This window comes from Hyperoodon ampullatus (genome assembly GCF_949752795.1).
Source record: "Hyperoodon ampullatus genome assembly, chromosome: 1".
NCBI classification, from domain to species: domain Eukaryota; kingdom Metazoa; phylum Chordata; class Mammalia; order Artiodactyla; family Ziphiidae; genus Hyperoodon; species Hyperoodon ampullatus.
This window is the reverse complement of record NC_136914.1, coordinates 106,444,325-106,468,150: the sequence shown is the minus strand read 5'-3', so window position 1 is coordinate 106,468,150 and position 23,826 is coordinate 106,444,325. Positions and strand designations below refer to the sequence as shown.

Genomic DNA, 23,826 nt, shown 5'->3' with positions numbered 1-23,826 from the left:
AGTGTCTTAATAACATTAGTTACTCAGTTTCTCATTTTTATCCTCTTTTTTTCTCCATGATTTGATTATTATTAAGTATTCTATTAAGTATTTTTACAGTCTGGAACAAAGATGACTTCCCTAAAAGATGTCCGGAGAAAAAATCTGAAGCTAGTCCATGGCTGTCCCATCACCTATGCTTTTGCAAACAACTGGGAAAAGATTGAACAGTTCCAAAGCAGGCCAGATGACATTGTGGTAGCCACTTACCCCAAATCAGGTGAGTTTTGTGGCCTGACAAATGCAGGTCTGACTTCAGCTTTTGTTCCCTGAAAATTAACTTCTCTACAAAATCGTTAACATCCTAAATAAAATTAGTATTCCTAAAAGTCAGTCTAGCCATCTACTTTGAGTATATTAAAATGGACATTTGGGGCATAGAAAGGGAAACTCTGCAGAATTAATTTTCTAAGATAATATATTAAAATGGCAGGCTTCCAACTGGGACGTTTTGTCCCCAGATTCAGGTGAAGTTTATAAAAATGTTGTCTTTTGCCACAGGTACCACTTGGATTAGTGAAATTCTGGACATGGTTCTAAATGATGGAGATGTTGAAAACTGTAAGCGAGATGTTATAACTGTGAAAGTTCCAATGTTGGAAATGGCCCTTCCTGGACTAAGGATTTCAGGTAATTTTAAATCACCCAGAAATTATAATTTTGTAGTAGTATTTACATCACATATTAAATACTGTATTTGTGATGTCCATTCAAGGAAAATTGAGTGTATTTGGTAACATAAAATGGAAGTTTTGCAAGCAGTACAATAAGCAAGGCATACAGAGAAACTTTATTTTAGTCCATTGCATGCACATCCAGGTATGTTAATCAAAGATAAAAGAATTTTGTTATAGAAAACAACTAAAAATCTCATTGATAAAAAAAATGTTTCTTATCTTTTTTTTTTTTTTTTTTTTCCGGTATGTGGGCCTCTCCCGTTGCGGAGCACAGGCTCCCGACGCACAGGCTCAGCGGCCATGGCTCACAGGCCCAGCCGCTCCGCGGCATGTGGGATCTTCCTGGACCGGGGCACGAACCCTTGTCCCCTGCATCGGCAGGCGGACTCTCAACCACTGCGCCACCAGGGAAGCCCTGTTTCTTATCTTTTACTGAAATTTGTTGTATAAAATTTGGCAGATTAGAACAGTAATTTCTTAATTTAGAACATTGCTGTAATTAAATAAATAAGAAGTACCAATGCCTCATAAAATATAAAATTTATTATTAATACAATTCATTTTTCATTGCACAAATATTTACTGAGTGCTTCTAAGGAACCATGCACTGTGCTACGGACTAGATAAAAAATGATCAGTAGTGGCTTCCCTGGTGGCACAGTGGTTAATAATCTGCCTGCCAATGCAGTGGACACGGGTTTGAGCCCTGGCCCGGGAAGATCCCACATGCCGCAGAGCAACTAAGCCTGTGCACCACAACTACTAAGCCTACGCTCTAGAGCCCATGAGCCACAATTACTGAAGCCTGCATGCCTAGAGCCTATACTCTGCAACAAAAGAAGCCACCGCAATGAGAAGCCCTCACACTGCAACGAAGAGTAACCCCTGCTCACGGCAACTAGAGAAAGCCTGCACACAGCAACAGAAGACCCAACGCAGCCAATAAATAAATTAATTAATTAATTAAATCTATTAAAAAAATCAGTAAATTAGATGTCCTATCTCCAAGGAGCTTACAATAACATTGTGACATTAAATAAGTAAAGAAACTAGTAATATATGAATATTGTTAGCCTAACATATCCAGAGAGTAGGGCTTTATGAAAGGGAACATCAGGAGACTTTACTTTAGATTGGGTAGCTAGGGATATCAGCTCTGAATGGAGACCTAAAGCTTTGCACAATGCTGGAGAAAGCATATTTCAGAAAGATGAAGCATTAGGTATGGGGGCCTAGATGCAGAAAAGACCTAGGTGTAGTCCAGGGACTAAAAAATCAACCACCACCACCACCAACAACAACAATGAAAGAACGGAAAAGTGAGAGGCAAAACAGTTGGAGACTAGACAGGGACAGATCATGCAGGGCTTGTAATTCTTAAGAAATACTCAGTGAGCTAAGAGAGCATCAGCAGAGTAGGGTATCATGAAAGCAAGTGAGAAGGGTTCAAAAAGCGAGGGCTAGCTTTCAAATGCTGCTAGAAACCTGGGATAAAAAGACAGTATTATGGTGGTGAATGTCTATCAATGTAAACATCAGAATTCAAATTCTCTCCCCTACTGGAGCTAGTTACTTCCGCAGGCAGAGAAGGACCAGTTGAGAGGGTATCATTCCCTCTGTGTGGTTGCCTGAAGTCAGAGAGCAAATGCTAAAGCTTGAAACTAAAGGATTAGTCTGGGACAAGCAACCAAAATGAGTACCGAGTGAGTTAAGACTCCAGAACCATAGAAAAGTATGAAATGAAAAAGTGATAGAATCAAAGTAATCAGGGACAGGGCAGTCAGAGATTACTGGTGAAAGACGGAGGTTGGGGGTGGGACGTGAGTCTGTGTAGCATCACCAGAGAGTGAGTAGGTGAGATTCGGCAGGTAAAGGAGAGTAAACTGACATTCAGATTTCCTCTGCAACCTGAATGTGCATACTTGTGATGTCATTACATATTCCCAACATTCACATTTAAGTATGTAAAGGGTTCATTTAAAGGACCTCATGTGGCAAAACAATCACAAGATTGTTGAGAAATCTTTCAGTGAAGTTAAGAGATGGAAGAGGAAGAACAGATAGTGAAAACTTTATAATAGAGACACATAAAATTTCATGTCATGGACATTGAGGCAGAGTGAGTTGTGGAAGATTATGATTTCTCATTTCTGTATGCTGGATAAAGTGGCTGCCACTACCAGGTCAGTAGAAACATAATGAATTAGCTGGTGGAATTTTACAGGTGTATAATTAATAGTTCCAGATAAAATCCAGGATACCCAATTAAATTTGAAAATCAGATAGATACCTCTTTTATTTAGTATATTTCAAATATTGCAGGGGAGATACTTACAGGTATCTGTTGTTTATGTGAAGTTCAAATTTAACTGGGATTCTTGCATCTTTATTTCCTAAGTCTGTCAACCCTATCTGCATTGATATTAAGGGGTTCTTCTTGATACCACCCTGTGCTATGAACTGTTCTCTACAGAATATTCACTGGTGAACATAACAAGCTATGCTTCTGCTCTTATGGAATCTCCATTCCAGTGTGCATTTGGGAATGAGGATGGGAAGAGGCATGGGGACTGACAACAAACAAATAAATAAGCATAAACTGTGAGACAAAATATGTGCTGTATAGAACATTTAAAAAGGATGATTTATTAGAAACGGAGTGGCTTTTTAACGTATGTAGTTAATTTTGTGAACAATTGAAGCATAGGATTGCTTTGAATGTGTGAGTCATACAATTTGGGGCAGGTGTGCCTTTGTGTGAAAATATGGGAAGATGATATATATAGGTTTAACAGGTAATCTAGAAGTTAGACTGGGTGTAAGTTATATTGTGAAATATGTGCAGGACTTTAAGATTGACTGGATGTGAAACCTGAAGGAGGAGACAAGAATAATTGAGATTTTAGGGACTGACAACTCTATATGGGATGGCATCATTAACAGATAAATCTGGGAAGTGATAAAGGTCACTGAGTCCATTAAAAAATCATAAATTAAGGGTAATCCCAGCCCTTCCTGGTCTATGTCAGAAATTCCCTGAGTATGCCTTTATCCCAAAAGTGCACTCAGACTGGCCAAGTCACTTATAGATTGATCTAGGCCCCTTGGCTCTTCCTAGCTCTTCATGTAGAAAATAAATGGATACTTTCTGTCACAAGGAAGTTCATATAACCCTTAACCAAAGACTTAACTTGAAACTAAGTTCTATTACTTATTAGTTGTATGTCTTTAGAAACTTCAGCCAGCACCTAAAAATTGCACAAAAATTTAATTTTTTATATGCATAGTATATATATACATACATATATATATATATATATATATATATATATATATATATATATATATATATATATATATATGACACATAAAGGAAATAATGAAAATACAGGTACAACAAGTGATGTTCTACAAAGATATCATCTATACTACAATAGCTGCTGCATAACAATAGCCAATATGAGAATTACCAGTTATCAATATCTCTGACATACAGGAAACATTTTTGTAATAATGCAAAGGCATGATAAAACTCCAAATTGCTAAGGTTGGTATTATTACTTGTCATTTTGGAGGTAGTTAAAATTAAGCCTAGAGACTCTGTGATACTTTCAGATGTTTCATGATGAGTAAGTGATAAAGTTAGGATTTGAACCCAAAGAGGCTAACCGCAGAACCCAATCTCTTAACAATTAGAAAATATTGGCTCTTAGAATCCAGATAAATGATGCTTGACATTGGTTCAAAATTTAGCAGCATTATATACTGGTCAAAAAATATTTTGAAAAGTTGCTTAAGAAAATCCGGAAATGCAGGCTCTTTGGAGACTCTAGTATCTCCATAACCAAACTAAATTTCCCTAGGTATAGAACAATTAGAGAAGAATCCATCGCCCCGGCTTGTGAAGACACATCTACCAATTGATCTCATTCCTAAGTCTTTCTGGGAAAACAACTGCAAGGTATACTCTAAACCACAAGTAAATTTTTGCGACTTTTAACCCTTTTTCACTCACATAGTAAGTAAAGTAATTGCTCAAATGTTTTGTTTATCTGTTACCATGAGAAGTGAGCTACATTTAAAAAAGTGTTTCGATTAAAAGAATACGTTTTAGCCTAAACGTACATGCTCAAGTTTTCCAAAGTTTTGCAGCAACAAAATCCTTATCTCAGCACAATATTGCTACTATTATTTCTCAGCTGTCTTATATAGTTTGGCCTTCCCCGAAAACTCAGCATAAGGATATCATTTCTTATTTAATAGTTTGGTAAAATTCTTCAGTGAGACATTTGAGCCTGGATATTTGCTTTGGGGAAACTTTTAAATTTAAAACTCATTTTTTTTTTCAAAAATTGTGAAGCTATTCAGATTGTCTATCTGGCTTTTGCTAGTTTGTGATATGTGAGGAATTCTAAGTTGTTGAGTTTTGTAATGAAATGTTGTTAATAATATTCCCATCTTATTCTTTCTTTTAACAGGCTTTTTTTTTACAGCAATTTATCTATTTTAAAGCAAATTTATTTTGACAGAAAATTGAGAGGAAGTTAAAGAGGTTTTCCATATATCCCTTGATCCCACATATCCATAGACGCCCCATCATCAATATCTCTGACCTCTCACCAGAGCGATACATTTGTTACAATTGATGAACCTACATGGACACATCATTATCTTCCAAAGTCCATAATTTACTTTAGGGTTCACTATTGGTGTTGTACATTCCATGGGTTTGGACAAATGTATGACGACATGTATATACCATTATAGTACCATACAGTGCAGTTTCACTGCCCTATAAATCCTCTGTGCTCCACCTATTCATTTCCTCCCCCTAACCCTGGCAACCACTGATCTTCTTATTGCCTCCATAGTTTTGCCTTTTCCAGTATGTCATATTGTTAGAATCATACATATGTAGCCTTTTCAGATTGTATTCTTTCACTTAGTAATATGCCTTTAATATTCTTCCATGTCTTTTCATGGCTTGATAGCTCATTTCTTGTTAGTAATGAATAATAGTCTATTGACTGGAGGTACCAGAGTTTATTTATCCAGTAACCTACTGAAGGACATTATGGTTGTTTCCAAATTTTGGCAATTATGAACAAAGCTAGTATAAACATCCATTTGCAGGTTTTTGTGTGAACTTTATTTTTCAACTCCTTTGGGTAAATACCAAGTAATGTAATTTCTGGATCATATGGTAAAAGTATATTTTGTTTTGAAAGAAACAAGTGTCTTACGAAGTAGCAGTATCATTTTGCATCCCCACCAGCAATGAATGAGAGTCCCTGTTGTTCCACACCCTCACCAGGATTTAGTGTTGTCACTTTTCTAGATTTTGGCCATTCTAAAAAGTACAGAGTTGTGTCTCGTTGTTTTAATTTGCATTTCCCTGATGAAGTAAGATGTTTGGTATCTTTTCACACTCTTATTTTTCTTTTAATAGATGCAAGATTTGTTGTGATATCCCCTGTTTTTTATTGATACTAGTAATTTGTGTCTTCTCTATTTATTTTGTCAGTCTTGTTAGATGTTTATCAATTTTGTTGATTTTTTAAAAAGATCCAGCTTTTTGTTTCATTAATTTTCTTAATATTTTCCTGTTTTTAATTTCATGGATTTCAAATCTGTTGGTTTACATGCCTACTATATGTTACATTTTTTCTTAAATAAAATATCATTATTTGATTTTTTTCATTCTCCCCCTGCAGATGATTTATCTGGCTCGAAATGCCAAGGATGTTGCAGTCTCATTTTACCATTTTGACTTAATGAATAATTTACAACCTCTTCCGGGAACCTGGGAAGAATATCTAGAGAAATTCTTGACTGGAAATGGTAGGATGGCCTTGGCTAAAAATTAATGTCATTTTTAAAATTATTTTAAATAATAATATTAACCATTATAAGTATGAATTTTCCTTTCAAAACACTTATTTTTCCAAATCAGTAACAAGTACATTCAAATACCATTTAAAAATTAAATCAAATACATCTAATATTTTACTATGACATTCAATATATAAACCTTGTATTAAACATTGGCTTAATGAAAATATTCTTGAATCTCTTTTTAGTTGCTAAAAACCCATTCTCAGTTCCTGTTCAGAATAGAAATTGTTTAACTTGCCCAAATCATTAGTTAAATCTGTTACAGATATATTTATAGTACTTAGTAAATAATTGATTGAGTACTTCATAAAAGAATAGTTTTCTTCTGTGTGAGGCTAAGTATAACCTATTAGAGGTGAATGTATTTTCATTTGAAATACGTCTTTTGTACTTAATATTTTTAAAAATCTGATTATACACCCATAAATGGCTGATGGTATATAATTGTTTAAATTGGCTTTACAGTCTCAGTTCCCTTGAGTACTAAATTCCACAAAATGTTTGTACACTTTGACTTATTGGTCACAAACAAATCTTTGATTTGATGAATGCTTATGGAAATAGACTGTTTCTCTGGTTTTAGTGGCCTTCGGCTCCTGGTTTAATCATGTTAAAAGCTGGTGGAAGAAAAAGGAAGAACACCCAATACTTTTCTTATTCTATGAAGATATGAAAGAGGTAAAATGGTAGAAATGCATTCTAGATAATTCTTCAGCTACATCCTGGGGTAAAAGGATTATTATATTTTTTCAACTTAATCTATGGAGTCCAAAATGACATGATTGCTTTACCTATTTTCCATGCCTGCTTACCCAAATCTTGTTAAGGTCATTAATGACACTAACTGAAATCAATGACATTTTTATCCTCTTATCCTTTTAAACATTGTGTTTCTTTTGAGCACCTTTTCTTATCGAACTTCTCTCCTACGTTTAATTGGTTATCACACTGTCATGGTTTTCCTGTGAATCTCTATCATTTAGTCATTTTTCTTTTTGAACTCTTTGCTATAGTTTGATGATCACGTCCAAGCCCACTGTTGCCAAAACTATTTATGTGCTAATGACCCACCAAAAACTCCATTTTAACTTCTACCCTGAATTCAAACTCATGTTTTTATTAAAACAACCCTCAAATTTAACATGTTCAAAACTAAGCTCATCTTGCTTCTCTCTCTCCAACAGGTAATCATTTTCCTTTATTCTCTCTTTTGGTTAATGATGTTTGGTTGTTCATTCAGTGTTCAAAGCTTGAAAGTAAATTGTCCTCACTGGCTTTCATGTAGCTGATATGGTTCCACTATATCCTGAACATCCCATTGTTTCACATGCTCTAACTATTATATCTTTCAAATGTGTACTTCTCCTTTACATCGGCTCGGTGCTTTGTGACCACCTAGAGGGGTGGGATAGGGAGGGTGGGAAGGAGAAGCAAGAGGGAGGGGATATGGGGATATATGTATGCATATAGCTGATTCACTTTGTTATACAGCAGAAACTAACACACTATTGGAAAACAATTATATTCCAATAAAGATGTTAAAAAAAAAAGACAACAAACTGAGATTGCAAAAAAAAAAAAATACACATGCACACACATTCACCACACACACACACACATATACATAAAAACACAGAGAGTTAATAAGACATATTATTAAATGCTGTTGCTTCCCTATTACATAACAGATACAGTCCAAATCCTTCAGCAGGACATCCAAGGATGTTCTCAATTTTACCCCAATTCATCTTTCTTGATTCATAGCCTCTCCCATTCCTGTAAACAACTCAGCTCTAACTGCAACCACTTTCCTTTTTTTTCTCCCTTGAACACACTGTTAGAACTTATACCTCCAAGAATTTTAACTATTTTCTCTACTGGGAATTCACTCTCCTACTGCTCAGGAGACTGCATCTTGGTAAACTCTGACTCATCTTTCTAAACTCAGCTTAGATGTTACCCCCTCAAAATCTTTCTAGATATATCTATGCAGATTTTAACTTAGCTTCCTAAAAAGTTATAAATATTGTTTATGTCATTAGAATCTGAAAAAAAATGATTTCTTCCTCAGATTTTTTTCTTCTTATTCTCAAAGACCAATGAATAATTTAGGTCTTGATATCTTTGCAACTTCATTGGAGTTTATTTTTAATAATTTACATCCAAGCAAGATTTCGTCAGTATTTACACTTTAAAAAAATACCTGAACTTTTCCCTGAATTTATTATTTTTGTTTTTAAATATTATTATTAAGAAAAAGAAAGCAATTTTGATGAAGAACAGAAAAATGAAGGCAGAAAGAATAAAGATACTGGGTCCCTAAAACATTCACATTTCAAATCTGATTACAAATCGAGCTTAAAATCATTGCTATAATCTTTTTCTCTAAATACTGTTAATATTTAGGCCAAGATTTATTCTTATTGTACTTTGAATGAAAACTAAAAATGTAAGATTTAGAACAAACAAAATATTCTATTCTACTTTTACTAAACATAAATTATTGATTTTTTCATTTTTAAGATTTTTTTTCACATTATGTTAATGACTTATTTTTTACCATTTTCTTGAATATGTCTCTTTACCCACTGATAGAATCCAAAGAAAGAAATCAAGAAGATTGTGAGGTTTCTAGAGAAGAACCTGAATGATGAGATCTTGGATAAGATCATCCATCATACCTCCTTTGAAATGATGAAGGACAACCCTCTGGTGAATTATACACATCTACCAAGTACAGTGATGGATCACAGTATATCCTCTTTTATGCGCAAAGGTTAATATTTTGCTGAGTTTAATTTTCCTTTTTGCTTTCTTATGAATTACTCTGAAGTGAGGATTAGCTTTGTAATCTCTACCAAGTTACTTAGCCAATTTTGGCATCAATTTCTTCATCTGTAAAATAAGGACACTAAAAATACCTACCACAAAAGTTGCTGAATTAGGTTAGAAATTATTAAAGGAAATAATGCATGTAAACACGTTATTGAAATACCTTGAGTACTTGATACATATTTCTCCTTCTATTTAGTACCCTGCTAAAAGGGAGTGGTTTTGTCAATTCTGATGTGAGTCATTCCAAATTTTTTATTACTAAATCTTAAATCTTTGTTTAAATTGTCATAGGCCTTCTTCTCCTCCCCAGTAATAAACTAATGTCACTCAATACAGTACCATCTTCTTTAAAAACCCCTTATCATTTAGAAAGCAGTGGTCATTTTGTTAAGAAGGATTCACCAAGAGTAATGACATTTTTTTACCATATGGGAAGTTTTTGCTCCCTAAAAATACTGTCTGAATTATATGAAAACATAGACTCTAAAATTAACTTTAAAAGATGACAATAGAGAAATATGGCATTCACTGTCAAAATACAGCTCTATTTCCATTAAGGCAAATACTGTATATTATGGTTTATTGTACATGGCTTGTGTCAAAAATGTGTTATTAATGATAAAAATAATGCATTTAACAAATTATTAACTAAAATTTGAGAAGTTATCCACCTAGTCTTGCCACCTTTCTTTCAATGTCCTTTACTGGATTGGAGAGGAAAAGATAAAATTTCAGTTGGTGTGCCGGGAAGTAAACACAACCCTAGGAATATATAGTGCATATGAACATGTGGATCAAAAGCCTCAATTTTGAAATAGTTATATGATTACAGATATTTCTAACACAGTTTTCTCTGTACCTTCGTTTAGTCCTACGCTAAAAACACTAAATTATGTTTTTCTTTTAATTTTCAAAAACACTGCACTTAAAAAATAAGCTGTGGTATAAGAGGGCAAGGCAAATTTTTCATTGTAAATGGTGCATTACAAGTTTGAACAAAGAAGACTGATACATGCACAACACACACACAACGCACACACACACACACTTTTTTCTTGTGGAAGAAACAGAGGCAAAAAACCTCTTTAATTAAACAAGGCAAATTTTCATTATGCCAGATTATTGAATGTAACTTCCAGGAGAGTTTTATCCCCAGTCATATGAAAATTGATACTATCTAATGATATCTCATTAGGGTATAAAGATACGTGAGATAAGCTCAGTATCTGAATTCCATGATTTCGCCAACTTCAAAGGAAAAGGGTATATGAGAGAGACAGTCTTTACATCCCCTCTGGGAGTAGTGAAGAACATAACCTTTGTGGTCAGATTGCTCTGGGGTTTATCGAGGCTATGCCACTCACTGAACCTTTGACTTTGCATATATTAATAAATCTGCCAAAGTTTCAGTTACATCACTGACAAAATGAAGAAAAGAATAACACCTATAGCACAAGTTTTGGGGGAGGATATTGGTAAAAGATATATAAGCATTTACTATATTTTTTCTGACCAAAAGTGATATACACAAAATTAGCAAGTCATATTAGTCTAATATGTTCTAATCTAATAGTTCAAGATGCATCTATTCATTTATTCATTCATGCATTCAATAACACTTAAAGAATACTCTTTATTCATTAGTTAATATTCATGAAAAGCTCTTCATGAACACCTATATACAGCTCATATTCTCTAGAATATAAATGACATGTACATCTGCCTCAAGAAGCTCATAATGTAATACAAGAGGCATGCATGTAATGAATATTGAAAAGGGCTCAAAAGTGAAGAATGAACAAAGGGCCAAGCATAGTTTGGCCTTCAGTCTTGAAGGAGTCCATGCTGGATAAATCAAGATCAAAATTTAGTCACACAATAGTAACGATGTTATGGAGAGGATAGATAATGTCCAATGTTTATGCCTATGTCCCAAACAGCAACAAAACAAAAAACCCTGAGATTTGGCAAGAATTTATTTTATCAAAAAAAATTTTATACTTCCCTCACTCTTGTGAAGCAAATTTGTTTGTGTATATAGTATTTATACTCAAAATAGAAGATTATTAGACTACTTTTATATATGACTCTTTATTGTTTAAATCTGCACTTTCTCTTTTCAGTGGCATCTTTGGAGGTGTACTATCCCAGATATGCACTACTCTCACATACATTCCAAAGAACTATTATTTGGTGAAAACAGAATAAAGTAAAATAACCAGGGAAACAACCTTGTCTATGGGGATGTTTTTCATTAAAAGGATTTTAAATCTTCATGAAGCAATCATGGATTAATAAGGCTTGAAATTCAATACAATTATATTTAATATTAAATAAATTGGCAAAATTAATGTTTTCCTCCAAACACATTAACAGTACATTAAAAATTTATTAATTCTTCAAATATATATTTTTAAGCATCCAGTATAAAAGATTAAATGTAAATTTATATCACAACAGTTTCACCTTTGTAAAAATGGTTCAGGGATTTTATGTGTTTGATTTTAATGCTATTCTTCTCCTCTAAAATTAAAATAAGATATGTCTAGTGAATTCAGGAAACACAAATATCATCCAAATATCATAACATCCTCATTTATTACTTTTGTGAAATGATACTTATCAGCTTTCTGTTTCATTGTTTGATTGTGCTCATGACCAGTCCTTTGTACAGTTTCCAAAAGTAACTCATGAAATAGAATACTCCCTGATCATTGATCCAGTGACCAGTGGTAACCCCATGACCTAGGACAATTAGAAACACTAAAATAATTTATTTTAGGAAACTATTGTACAGCCCATAAATTTAGACAAGAAAATTAACCTTTCTTATATATTTCTAAAAGCCAGACTCTGCACCTTATTTTTGAGAAAGGAGGCAAGAATATACAATGGAGAAAAGAGAGCCTCTTCAATAAGAGGTGCTGGGAAAACTGGACAGCTACATGTAAAAGAAGGAAATTAGAACACTTCCTAACACCATACACAAAATAAACTCAAAATGGATTAAAGACCTAAATGTAAAGCCAGACAATGTAAAACTCTTAGAGGAAAACATAGGCAGAACACTCTATGACATCAATCACAGCAAGATTCTTTTTGATCCACCTCCTAGAGAAATGGAAATAAAAACAAAAATAAACAAATGGGACCTAATGAAACTTAAAAGCTTTTTCACAGCAAAGGAAAACATAAACAAGATGAAAAGACAACCCTCAGAATGGGAGATAATATTTGAAAACAAAGCAACTGACAAAGGATTAATCTCCAAAATTTACAAGCAGCTCAATATCAAAAAATACAAACAACCCAATTCAAAAATGGGCAGAAAACCTAAATAGACATTTCTTCAAAGAAGATATACAGATTGCCAACAAACACATGAAAGGATGCTCAACATCACTAATCATTAGAGAAATGCACATCAAAACTTCAGTGAGGTATCACCTCACACCAGTCAGAATGGCCATCATTAAAAAATCTACAAACAATAAATTCTGGAGAGGGTTTGGAGAAAAGGAAACCTTCTTGTACTTGGTGGGAATGTAAATTGATACAGCCACTATGGAGAACAGTATGGAGATTCCTTTAAAAACTAAAAATAGAACTACCATAAAACCCAACAATCCCACTACTGGGATTACAAATCTTTTCTTTTGGTATACATTAGCTTTTCCTTCATAATGAAAATATTTTATTCATTCATATGTTTTCTTATTTGTAATTTTTAGGGATTGCAGGTGACTGGAAGAATTACTTCACTGTTGCCCAAAATGAGAAATTTGATGCCATTTATAAGAAGGAAATGTCTGAAACTGAACTCCATTTCCGCACACAGATTTAAAGAGCCTAAACTGAAAATTTGAAGAGAGAAGTCTGACCTGCAGTGCGTTGAAACAGAGGCAGTTATGACTTGATTTTGGCAATTGAATGGTTTTATAAAGGGAAAAAAATGTGCTTTTAAAACTTTGATTCTTCAGTGTTGTTAATCAAGTCCCCACTCACTGAGCTTCCAAGTTCCCTAAAATTAGGACAAACTGTTACCTTTTTGTAGGCTATTCCTGCCTTTTCCTAGACCAGTACTGACAAGAAAGTTTCCTACTCAATCTCCATATATTGTGGTTTAAAATGAAGTTCTACTCCCTACTAACCTAACCCAAGAAATGCTGCTTTAACACTGACACTATATTTCCTAGCTCTGCCCCAATTTCCCTTTCCTAAAAACTTTACCCAGGACTCTCTCTTCCATTGCTGTCTTCTGGGTTTCATGTTGTTCCCTGAGTCATAGCTCATCTTGTAATGCCTCTCTTGGAATTATACAGTTCATGTCCTAGATAGTATGGTTCAGATTTTGGAAATGTTATTTCCATACCTAATTTCTGTTTATCAAAATTTCTAATTTCTGAGTATGTAATTTTCGAGTCTCTAAAGGTGAAAGATCATCATTAGTCTCCCTAAGGCTCTCCCCTGGGAACAGGAGCTTTGGTCTGAGAGTCTGGGCCGAGGGCTGAACCTGTTTCCTATGGAGAGTCCTTCCAAAATTCAACAGCTTCTTCTGAATTCCTGAGAATTTCTTATTGTCATGATATGGTTACCATTTGGGAACTTTGGATTCTTCATCTTGTGTCTGAACAGATGTGTATCCTTTAATACCAATTTCAATACCCCAGATATAATCACATCTACCGCTAAAACTTTCCCAATCTGGTGCCTACAAGAGACTCTCTAGGCTGAATCTCCACCTACACCCTCCAGACCCAATGTCCCTTCTACCTACTTTTCCACACTTAGGTCTATCTGCTGGTCTCTTTGATAGATGTTTCTTTGAATCATAAGTCTTTAAGTAAATGTTCGTAATTTCTAAGGTAAATTTTACAGGAAATGTCTCATTTAATGAGATACATTAGCATTCTTTTATTTTTAATTGATGCATAGTTGATTAACAATATTATATTAACTTCAGGTGTGCAACATAATGAGTCAATTTTTTATAGACTGTACTACAAAGTTATTACAAAATAAAGACTATATTTCTCTGTGCTGTACAATATATCCTCATTGCATATTTATTTTACACATAGTAGTTTGCATAGTTTAATCACATACCACTATTTTGCCCCTCCCTACTTCCCTCTTCCCACTGGTAACCACTAATTTGTTCTCTATATCTCTGAATCTGTTTCTGTTATGTTATATTCATTTGTTTTATTTTTTAGATTCCACTCATAAGGATAAGGTAGAGTATGTGTCTTTCTCTGTCCAACTCATTTCACTAAGCATAATACACACTAAGTATATTTACATTATTGCAAATGTCATAATTTCATTCTGCCTATGTTAGGCTGTGTTATCTATTGCTATTTCCACATGACGAAGATTAACTATTCTTGTTTTTCAAGTAACTGCCAGAGAGGTAATTTAGAGAGACAGACAGACAGATAATGACACTCCTTTTGTACCAATTGGATTCATATTTGAAAATGCAAAAAAATAAACAAATAAAACTTAAACTCAGTGGTTTAATACAATTTGAAAGGAAGAAGGAAGTTAAGTGAATTATACAACTCAACATTGGGCCTTTAGCCAAATGTACACTGTGTTTCAAAATAAAAGAAATGGGTAACTTTTCCAAGTACAGCTTGCCCAGTGTGTGAACTATTCACTAGCTTAAACAAGTGGTGTAGATTCAGTTACATTGAGAACATTTTTGCTCATTTCCTGGGTAATTATTCCTTCTATTGTGTAAGAGCTAAATTTCTGAGTAGATTAGTATGTGTGAAAACTGTACTCTCCCATTGTTTTGCTTGAATTGTTCTTAATGACATACTTTGGGGTCTTAAGCTTGAAGCACATTGGACCTCTGCAAAGAATCCAAAACACAAGGAAAGTAAACCAGAAAAAGACAAAAATATATAATAAATAGATATAAAGTAAAATCTTTTCATAGCTGCCTACTGGTTCAAGCATAGTATTTGAGTGGTCCAAAATTCTATCCCAATATCTGAATTTTCCACCACCAGCATGAGTTTACTTTTTTGGAAGTATAATAGACACACAGAAGTGTACAAATCTTAAGTATCCAGATAAATTTTCCCAAGTAAACATAGCTGGGTAACCATATCCATATCTCAAGAAACAGAATAATATCAACATACAAGAGCTTTCCCCTCTCTTGTACCCCCTTCCAGTCAATATTTCCCACACTGAAAATCACAATCCTGATTTACAAAATCATAGATTTGATTTGTTTCTTTTTGAAATTTATATTAATGGAATGATACAGGTGGTCTCTTTAACTTTCTGACTTTTTTCACTCAACATTATAATTGGGAGATTTACCCATGCTGCAACAGTTGTATTTTTTTTATCTCTATATAGTACTCCATTGTTGAAATATAGCAATATTTATTTGCTTTTGATGGGCATTTGAAGACTTTCCTGTTTGTTTTTTACAAATATTTCTGCTATGAACATTCTAGTTCATATTTTTGATATATATACATATTTTCAATGCATTTTCCTTGAGTTCAACCTAAGGGTTAAATTGCTAGATAATATGATATGCACAGGTTTAAGACATACCACCAAAGAGTTTTCTAAATTAGTTGTGCTGATTAATAACTACACTAACAGTGCATGAGAGTTTTAGTCCCATATTCTCCCCATCACTTAGTATTTTATGTAATTTCATTTTAGCCACCTTAGTAAGTTGTATTATGCTGTGGTTCTAATTTATATTTCCCTGTTGATTAATGGAGTTGAGTAAATTTTCATGTTAATTTGTCATTTTAACATCCTTTTTTGTGAAGTGACTTTTCAAATTTTTTGCTTGTGCTGTCTTTTTAAAAATTGATTTGAAAGATATATGTGTCTTTGTGTATATGTGTGTGTGTTTATACATATGTATGTATATGTATATAAGTGTACAGTATATACATTCTGTAAGTCCTTTTTGTATTATCTGTATTTCAAATATCTTCCCTGATTCAGTGACTTGAGTTTTGGTCACTTAATGGTGTCTTTTGATATTATTGGTACAATTTATCATTTTTCCTTTATAGTGAGCATTTATATCTTATACAAGAATTATTTGCTTACTATCAGGTCATTCCAGTGTTCTAGTTTTTTCTAAAATATTTATTGCTTACCTTTCACATACAAATCTGCAATCTGTTTTTATTGTAAGACTCCAGATATTTTTCCCCTAATAGAGATACCCAGTTGACTTAGTACAATTTAAAGTTGACCCTTGAACAACATGGGTTTTAACTGTATGGGTCCACTTATACATGGATTTTTTTTTTTCGATAACTGTAGGCAGTTCTACACAAACCATGGTTGGTTGAATCCACGGATTAATGACTGGATATAGAGGGCTGACTATGGGACTTCAGCATCCACTGATTTTGGTATCCACTGTGGGTCCTGGAACAAATCTCCCTTGGATACCAAAGGATGACTGAATTAAAAAGACCGATCTTTCTTTACTGTACTGAAGCCAACTTTGTTATAAATCAGTGTCTCATAGATATGTGGGTCAGTTTCTGGACTCTATTTTACTCCATAGGTTTATTTTTTTATTCTTTTACCAGCACCACACTGCTTTAATTAATATAGCTTAATAATCCAAGTGAATATCTGATAGTAAGGCACTTTCAGTTTCATTTTCATCGATTGTCTTGATTATTTTCCTTTTGCATTTCCATATACATTTTAGTTTGTCAACTTCTATTAAAAAACTGCTATGATATGTATTGGGATTACATTTAATGTATTGATCAATTTGTGGAGAACTAACAAGTGTACAACACACATCTTTTTATTTGAGATTTCATTAATTTACCTTAAGATCAGTCTAAACATCTTACACAACTATTTTTTTTTTAATGTGCCTATTAACCATCTTTATGTCTCCTTCAGAAAAATGCCTATTCAGGTCCTCTGCACATTTTTTTTTTTCGGTACGCAGGCCTCTCACTGTTATGGCCTCTCCCATTGCAGAGCACAGGTTCTGGATGCGCAGTCTCAGTGGCCATGGCTCACAGGCTTAGCCGCTCCATGTGGGATCTTCCCAGACCAGGTCACGAACCCGTGTCCCTTGCATCGGCAGGTGGACTCTCAACAACTGCACCACCAGGGAAACCCATTCTGCACATTTTTTAATGGGGTTGTTTGTTTTCTTATATTGAGTTGTTTGAGTTCTTTATATATTTTGGATAGTTGTAGAGAAAAGGAAACCCTCATGCACTGTTGGTGGAAATGTAAATTGGAACAGCCACTGTGGGAAACAGTATGGAGGTTCCTCAAAACACTAAAAATATAACTATCATACAACTCAGCAATTCCATTCCTGGGTATTTACTGAAGAAAATAAAAACACTAATTTGAAAATATATATGCACTCCAGTGTTCCTAGCAGCATTATTTACAATAGCTAAGGTATGGAAGCAGCCTAAGTGCACATCAACAGATGAATGCATAAAGGAAAATGTGATATATATATTTCATATATATATATATATATATATATATATATATATATATATATATATGCCATTTGTGATGACAGAGGTGGACCTGGAGGGTAACATGCTTAGTGAAATAAGTCAGACAAAGATAAATACTGTATGTTTTTACTTATATCTGAAATCTAGAAAATAAAACAAATGAACAAATATAACAAAACAGAAACAGATTCAGAGATACAGAAAACAAACTAGTGGTTACCAGAGAGGAGAGGGGCAAAATAGGTGAAGGTGATTAAGAGGTACAAACTACTAGGTACAAAATACATAAGTTACAAGAATATAATGTACAGCATAGGGACTATAGTCAATATTTTATAGTAACTTTTTATGAGGTATAATCTATAAAAATATCAAATTAATATGTTGTAGAGCTGACACTAATTTAATATTGTAAGTCAACTATACTTCAATTAAAAAATAAAATAAAAATAAATGAGAAGACTATAGTAAGAAAATCTTATACAACTTTTGTTAGATTTATTCCTCTATATTTTATCTATATTAATGTCAGTTTAAAAAAATATCATTTAAAATTTAATTGTTGTTGGTGTATAGATTGATTTTTGTTTTTAATGTTATATACAGAGATCTTACTGAATTCATTTATTAATTTTAATAATTTGTACATTCTGTCAAGTGTTTTACACACACTATCATGTCATCTATGAATAATAACAGATTTTAATTCTTCCTTTACAAACTTAATTTTTCTTTTTTTCTTACTGTGCTGTCTAGGACATCTCATACAGTATTGAAGAAAAGTAGTCAATTGAGCACTCATGTCTTTTTCTCAGTCTTTCCCTCTTCCTTATTTAGGTTTGATCTTCTGTTCTTTTCAAGTAACTCAAAGCAATTTTCAGAGCCACTGTTCTCCAGGACTCCATACTCTCCTCCATCCCTCATCAAGTGATTCTTAAGATGAAAGTTTTGATCATTAATTTTCAGCTTTTTATTTTCTGATATATGTATTCAGATATAATTCACTTGAAAACTTCTTTATCTGAACCCTACAACTTCTGAAGTGCCATGTTTTATTAACATTTAGTTTAAATATATATGTTAAGGTCCACTGAAATGTTTTATTAGATTTCTAACTTAATTCCACTGCAATGATAGAATATATTCTATCAAGTTTCATTCCTTTTATGTTTACTGACATTTTCTTTATAACCAATCAGCCAACCTTTGAAAGAAGTAAATCTCACTCTGGCAAGACTCTAAGAAACCCAGTGGGAAACAATAAATAGAATGTCAAAAATAAGTGAAAGGGGGCTATCTATGGCATAAAAAAAAACTGAAATACACCTATAATATAACTATATCAGACTTCCATAGAATCAAGGGGAACCACAAGCAACTTCCAGCTATTTCAAAAGTGGAAACTTTGTAGAAGAAATTACAGAATGCAGTCTCTACCTTGTATCATTCTTAATTTCCAGAATCAATAAAAAATTACTAGTCATTGAAGAAATATGAAAATGTGATCCATGATCTAGAGGAAAATCGGTCCTTATAAACAGACTCACAGATGACTCAGCTCTTGGAACTAACAACAGGGCCATGATTATGGTGAGACAAATGAGGTGCTTAAAGTACAAACTTTCAGGAGGCAATCATTCTCAGGGTTGTGCAAATGTAGGATCAAAAGTTTAACAAACTTGGGACTTCCTTGGTGGTGCAGTGGTTAAGAATCTGCTTGCCAATGCAGGGGACATGGGTTTGATCCCTGGTCCAGGAAGATCCCACATGCCACGGAGCAACAAAACCCGTGCGCCATAACTACTGAGACTGCGTGCTGCAACTACTGAAGCCTGCGTGTGTAGAGACCGCACTTGGCAACAGGAGAAGCCACTGCAATGAGAAGCCCGCACACCGCAATGAAGAGTAGCCCCTGCTCGCGGCAACTAGAGAAAGCCCACGTGCAGAAACGAAGACACAATCCTGCCATAAATAAATAAATAAATAAATAATTGTTTTAAAAGTTTAACAAACTTAAGAATGAGAACCTCCTTAAATATTTTGCACTCAGCACCTCACTTGCATTGATGTAGTCCTAGCCCTAATTATCTGACAAGGGCTTATAAATAACTATTTAAAAAATGCTAAGGAATTTACAGAGAATGAAGAGTATAGTGGATGAAAAGATGTGAAATTTCAGGAGAGGTTTCAAACCAAAGAAGAACCAAATAAAAATCCTAGATCTGAAAAATATATGAATTTAAAAAATATATATGCTGAATAGACTTAAAGGTGGGTTAAGCACTCAGAAGAAAGAATCAAGAATCAAATGCAACTTGAATTCATTCAAGGCTAAGGATATTGAAATTGATACAGGCTGATAAAAGGGAGCCTCAATAACCTGTAGAAAAATATCAAGTAGCATAACTTCATAGGCAGAAGTCTTGCTCTGAATGATTATGTGAGTAAGAAATAAGCTCCTTTCTTGTTCAAGGTTTTATATTTATGGGTTTATTTGTGTAATAGTTTAATTTTATGTGTTAACTTGACTGAGCTAAAGAATGTCCAGATAGCTGGTAAAACATCATGTCTGTGTGTATCTGTGAGAATGTTTCTGGAAGAGATTACATTTGAACTGATAGAATGAGTAAAGGTCACAAGTGAGGCATCAACCAATCACGACTGTGGAATCCCTCAGCCTCCAAAATCTCAAGCCAGTTCCTATAATAAGTTTATCTCTCTCTTTCTTCTCTGCATCTACCAATGATATATATCTTTCCATTGATTCTGTTTCTTTGGAGAACACTGATGAGTACAGTTTGTTATTACTTTTATCAACAGACACATCCAGTATTTAATGCTGGCAAGAGAAGTTCTGTGGAGAGTTTGAGAGCATTTATCTCTGGCTCTCCATCACATCACACCCCATTAAATGATTCTGAGAAAACTAAGCTTTTCAAGAAAATCTTTTCAACTTAAAACAACCATAGTTGGCTTATGTTCTAGCAAGTAATGATAAAATTTAACATAACTATAATGAGAATATGCCTTGTTCTAAGCATATCTACCAATTCACCAGTTTATGTATTTTCTTAGTTATAGAATAATTTCATTCACATAGAATGTTAGCCACCATGGTTAAAAATCAAAGTCTATAGAAATTCAGATGAATCAATCTCCAGCTCTAAATTATTAGGAAAAGAAAATATAGACAATATCATATTATGATATCAAACTTACTAAGAGACTAGATCTTAATTATTCCCACCACAAAAAAAAAAGAAATGATAATATGTGATGTGATGGAGGTGTTAACAATCATTACAATGACAAATACCTTACAACATATAAATGTGTCAAACTGACATGTAAACCTTAAATTTATACAATGTTATATGTCAAATATATTTCAATTAAAAAAATGAAAGGAACTAAAATATGTAAACTCAGATATACATATTCACACACCTGACGGTCTATATCTGTGTTTTTATCTGCTACAGGCTTGTGGAAATAATTATTTTCTTAACAAATATGTCATAGAATATATTGAAATCATTTGAGGCCTTAAGTTATTTTCCTAAGTAACAGTTCCACAGGGAAAACATGACTTCTATTCTGAAGAAAATTTAAGCTGCATATAGAAATGAGGAGAAAAAATGACTTATTTAATAAACAAACATCTACCTATCTCACACATAGTAAATTCATGACTGTTTCCTTTAGCTCTATTTCTTTCTCTTTCAACAATATTTCATAGTTAGAATTATCAGAACATCTGAAGACATGCAGAAATATCTTCAAAGAAAATATTCTTCAGAAATCTAACAACAACTTTTTCAGGTTGCCACCATCTGTCATATACCCATCATTTGTCTCCAATAACTGGCTACAGGCTGTATCCACTTCATTATTTTTGTTATTACTTGCAATTTCTCAAATTCATATCTTAGACTAAATTTTTTGCTTTTTTATTGATAATTAATATAATGCGTTTACAAGAATAACAGTGAAAACAATTTGAGAATGTCATATAGTTCTTATACTTCATAAGTGGGCATCTATCTGAACCCTTTTGCTTGATGGTCCCAGAAGAGCCGTTTGATCCTTTATTTTATCCCAAGAATGAAGCTTCTCAACCATACCCTTTTCTTCAGATACTTTTCTTCAAAAATCTACTTTTCTTTAATATGAAGTTAGGATTAGATTATAGGTTACACAAAGCATCCCTTCAAGGATTTAGCAGTAGTAAGAACCAAGAAATATTTTAACTGTAGAACTCCTCCCAACTGCATGATTCCCAGTACAGTAGTGCTTCTGATGCTTTTTAACTAAGTACAGAAAACACATTCTCAGGCTGGGTTTTGCCCTCTTTAGGTTTGACCAAAATCTCAAAATGTAAAAACTGACTGCCAAGGTAGCAGAGGATGTGAACAGGTGAGCATTGCCCACCAGTAGTGGCATATTTCTGAGATTTCCTCAAAGTGAAGGTAGCTTGCTTGTTTTAATTTTAAATTATTATTTATTCCTTTACTCACTCTGTTCATGAAAAATTTGAGAGAATGGCTGCCATATTCTTCTCATTGCTACTCTCTTCTCCTGGGGGTAAGCCTGAACTCTTTCTTAAGGGATAAATTCTGTCCGACTCTGAGGTTGACTGAAACCTGAAGTCATATTTTCCATCTTGGCCTCTATCAATAATAATGGTAATATTTTGGTTCTACCTTCAAACATTTGTTTTATTTCTTAATATTGTAGAGAGGCTGGACCAGGAAAAGTAGTGTTAATAGGTCCCTAAAGGACCCATTTGTGTTGGGCTTAGAACATTGTAAAGTAAATCAGAATTTTTATATAAAATATACATGAGTAGCTCTCTCTCTCTTTTTCTCTCTTACTCCTCTTCCTCTTCCTCTTCCTCTTTCTCTTTCTCTTTCTCTGCTATGTGAGGACACAACAAGAAAGTAACCATCTGCAAGCCAAGAAGAGAGCTCTCACCAGAGCCCAACCACGCTGGCACCTTGACCCCAGACTTCCAGTCTCTAGAATTTACGCGGGCCTCTCACTGCCATGGCCTCTCCCACTGTGGAGCACGGGCTCCAGACGCGCGGTCCCAGCGGCCATGGCTCACCGGCCCGGCCGCTCCGCGGCACGTGGGACCCTCCCAGACCGGGGCACGAACCCGCGTCCCCTGCATCGGCAGGCGGACTATCGACCACTGCGCCACCAGGGAAGCCCTGAATGTGGATCTTGATATTTGAATAGGTTTTAACCTTGCGCCATGTCTATACTAACAATGTATGGGTTGTTTGATAAATAAATATTAAAACAAACAAACAAACAAACAACAACAAAAAATATATATATACATATATAAATGAGTAGAGTCTTTTGGCATGGGAAGGGCATTTGGTTCTGTTCCTTAAACTTTAGTATAAAGGGAGAGAATGCTTGGTGCTTTAATAAGGATTATATCAAGCCAGTCTTGACCCCTGCAGCCTTTGTGAGAGGCTTTATATCAATCTTATGGTATAGTGGTCTTGGAGGTAACTAGCTTATGCCTGATTTAACCTTAGGAGAGTGCTTCTTTTTAAACAAGGTCTTGGACAAAGGTGGTATAGTCATCGGAATGGCCTTGGGAAGAGCCAGGAAAGGACCCAAGGCAAAAGGCAGCCAAATGAGTGGCCTCAGGGGATGCATTCAGGTCTGCAAGACAGAATTTGTAGATGCCAGCAGAACTTTCTACTATGTCTTAATAAAGTCAAAGATTTCATTGATGGCACATAGGATCTTAGCAAATTATAGCCCTAAGGCCATGTAGCAGGCCCTGCTTTTCCACAACTGGAGCTGCTGAGGGCAAACCCTCTCTATAAGGGAAAGAGTCCTTAATGCCTTTT

At 34.2% G+C, this 23,826-nt stretch overlaps 1 protein-coding gene across 1 annotated transcript; it reads left to right on the top strand.

Annotated features, from left to right (window-relative positions):
• Positions 1-111: 111 nt before the first annotated feature.
• Positions 112-13,290, top strand: SULT1B1 (sulfotransferase family 1B member 1; the record flags this gene model as incomplete). Its single annotated transcript, XM_079718209.1, has 7 exons — positions 112-259; positions 541-669; positions 4,580-4,677; positions 6,431-6,557; positions 7,195-7,289; positions 9,207-9,387; positions 13,178-13,290. The coding sequence occupies 7 exons, from the start codon at positions 112-114 to the stop codon at positions 13,288-13,290; spliced, it is 891 nt and encodes a 296-aa protein (XP_079574335.1).
• Between the last annotated feature and the right edge of the window lie 10,536 nt (positions 13,291-23,826).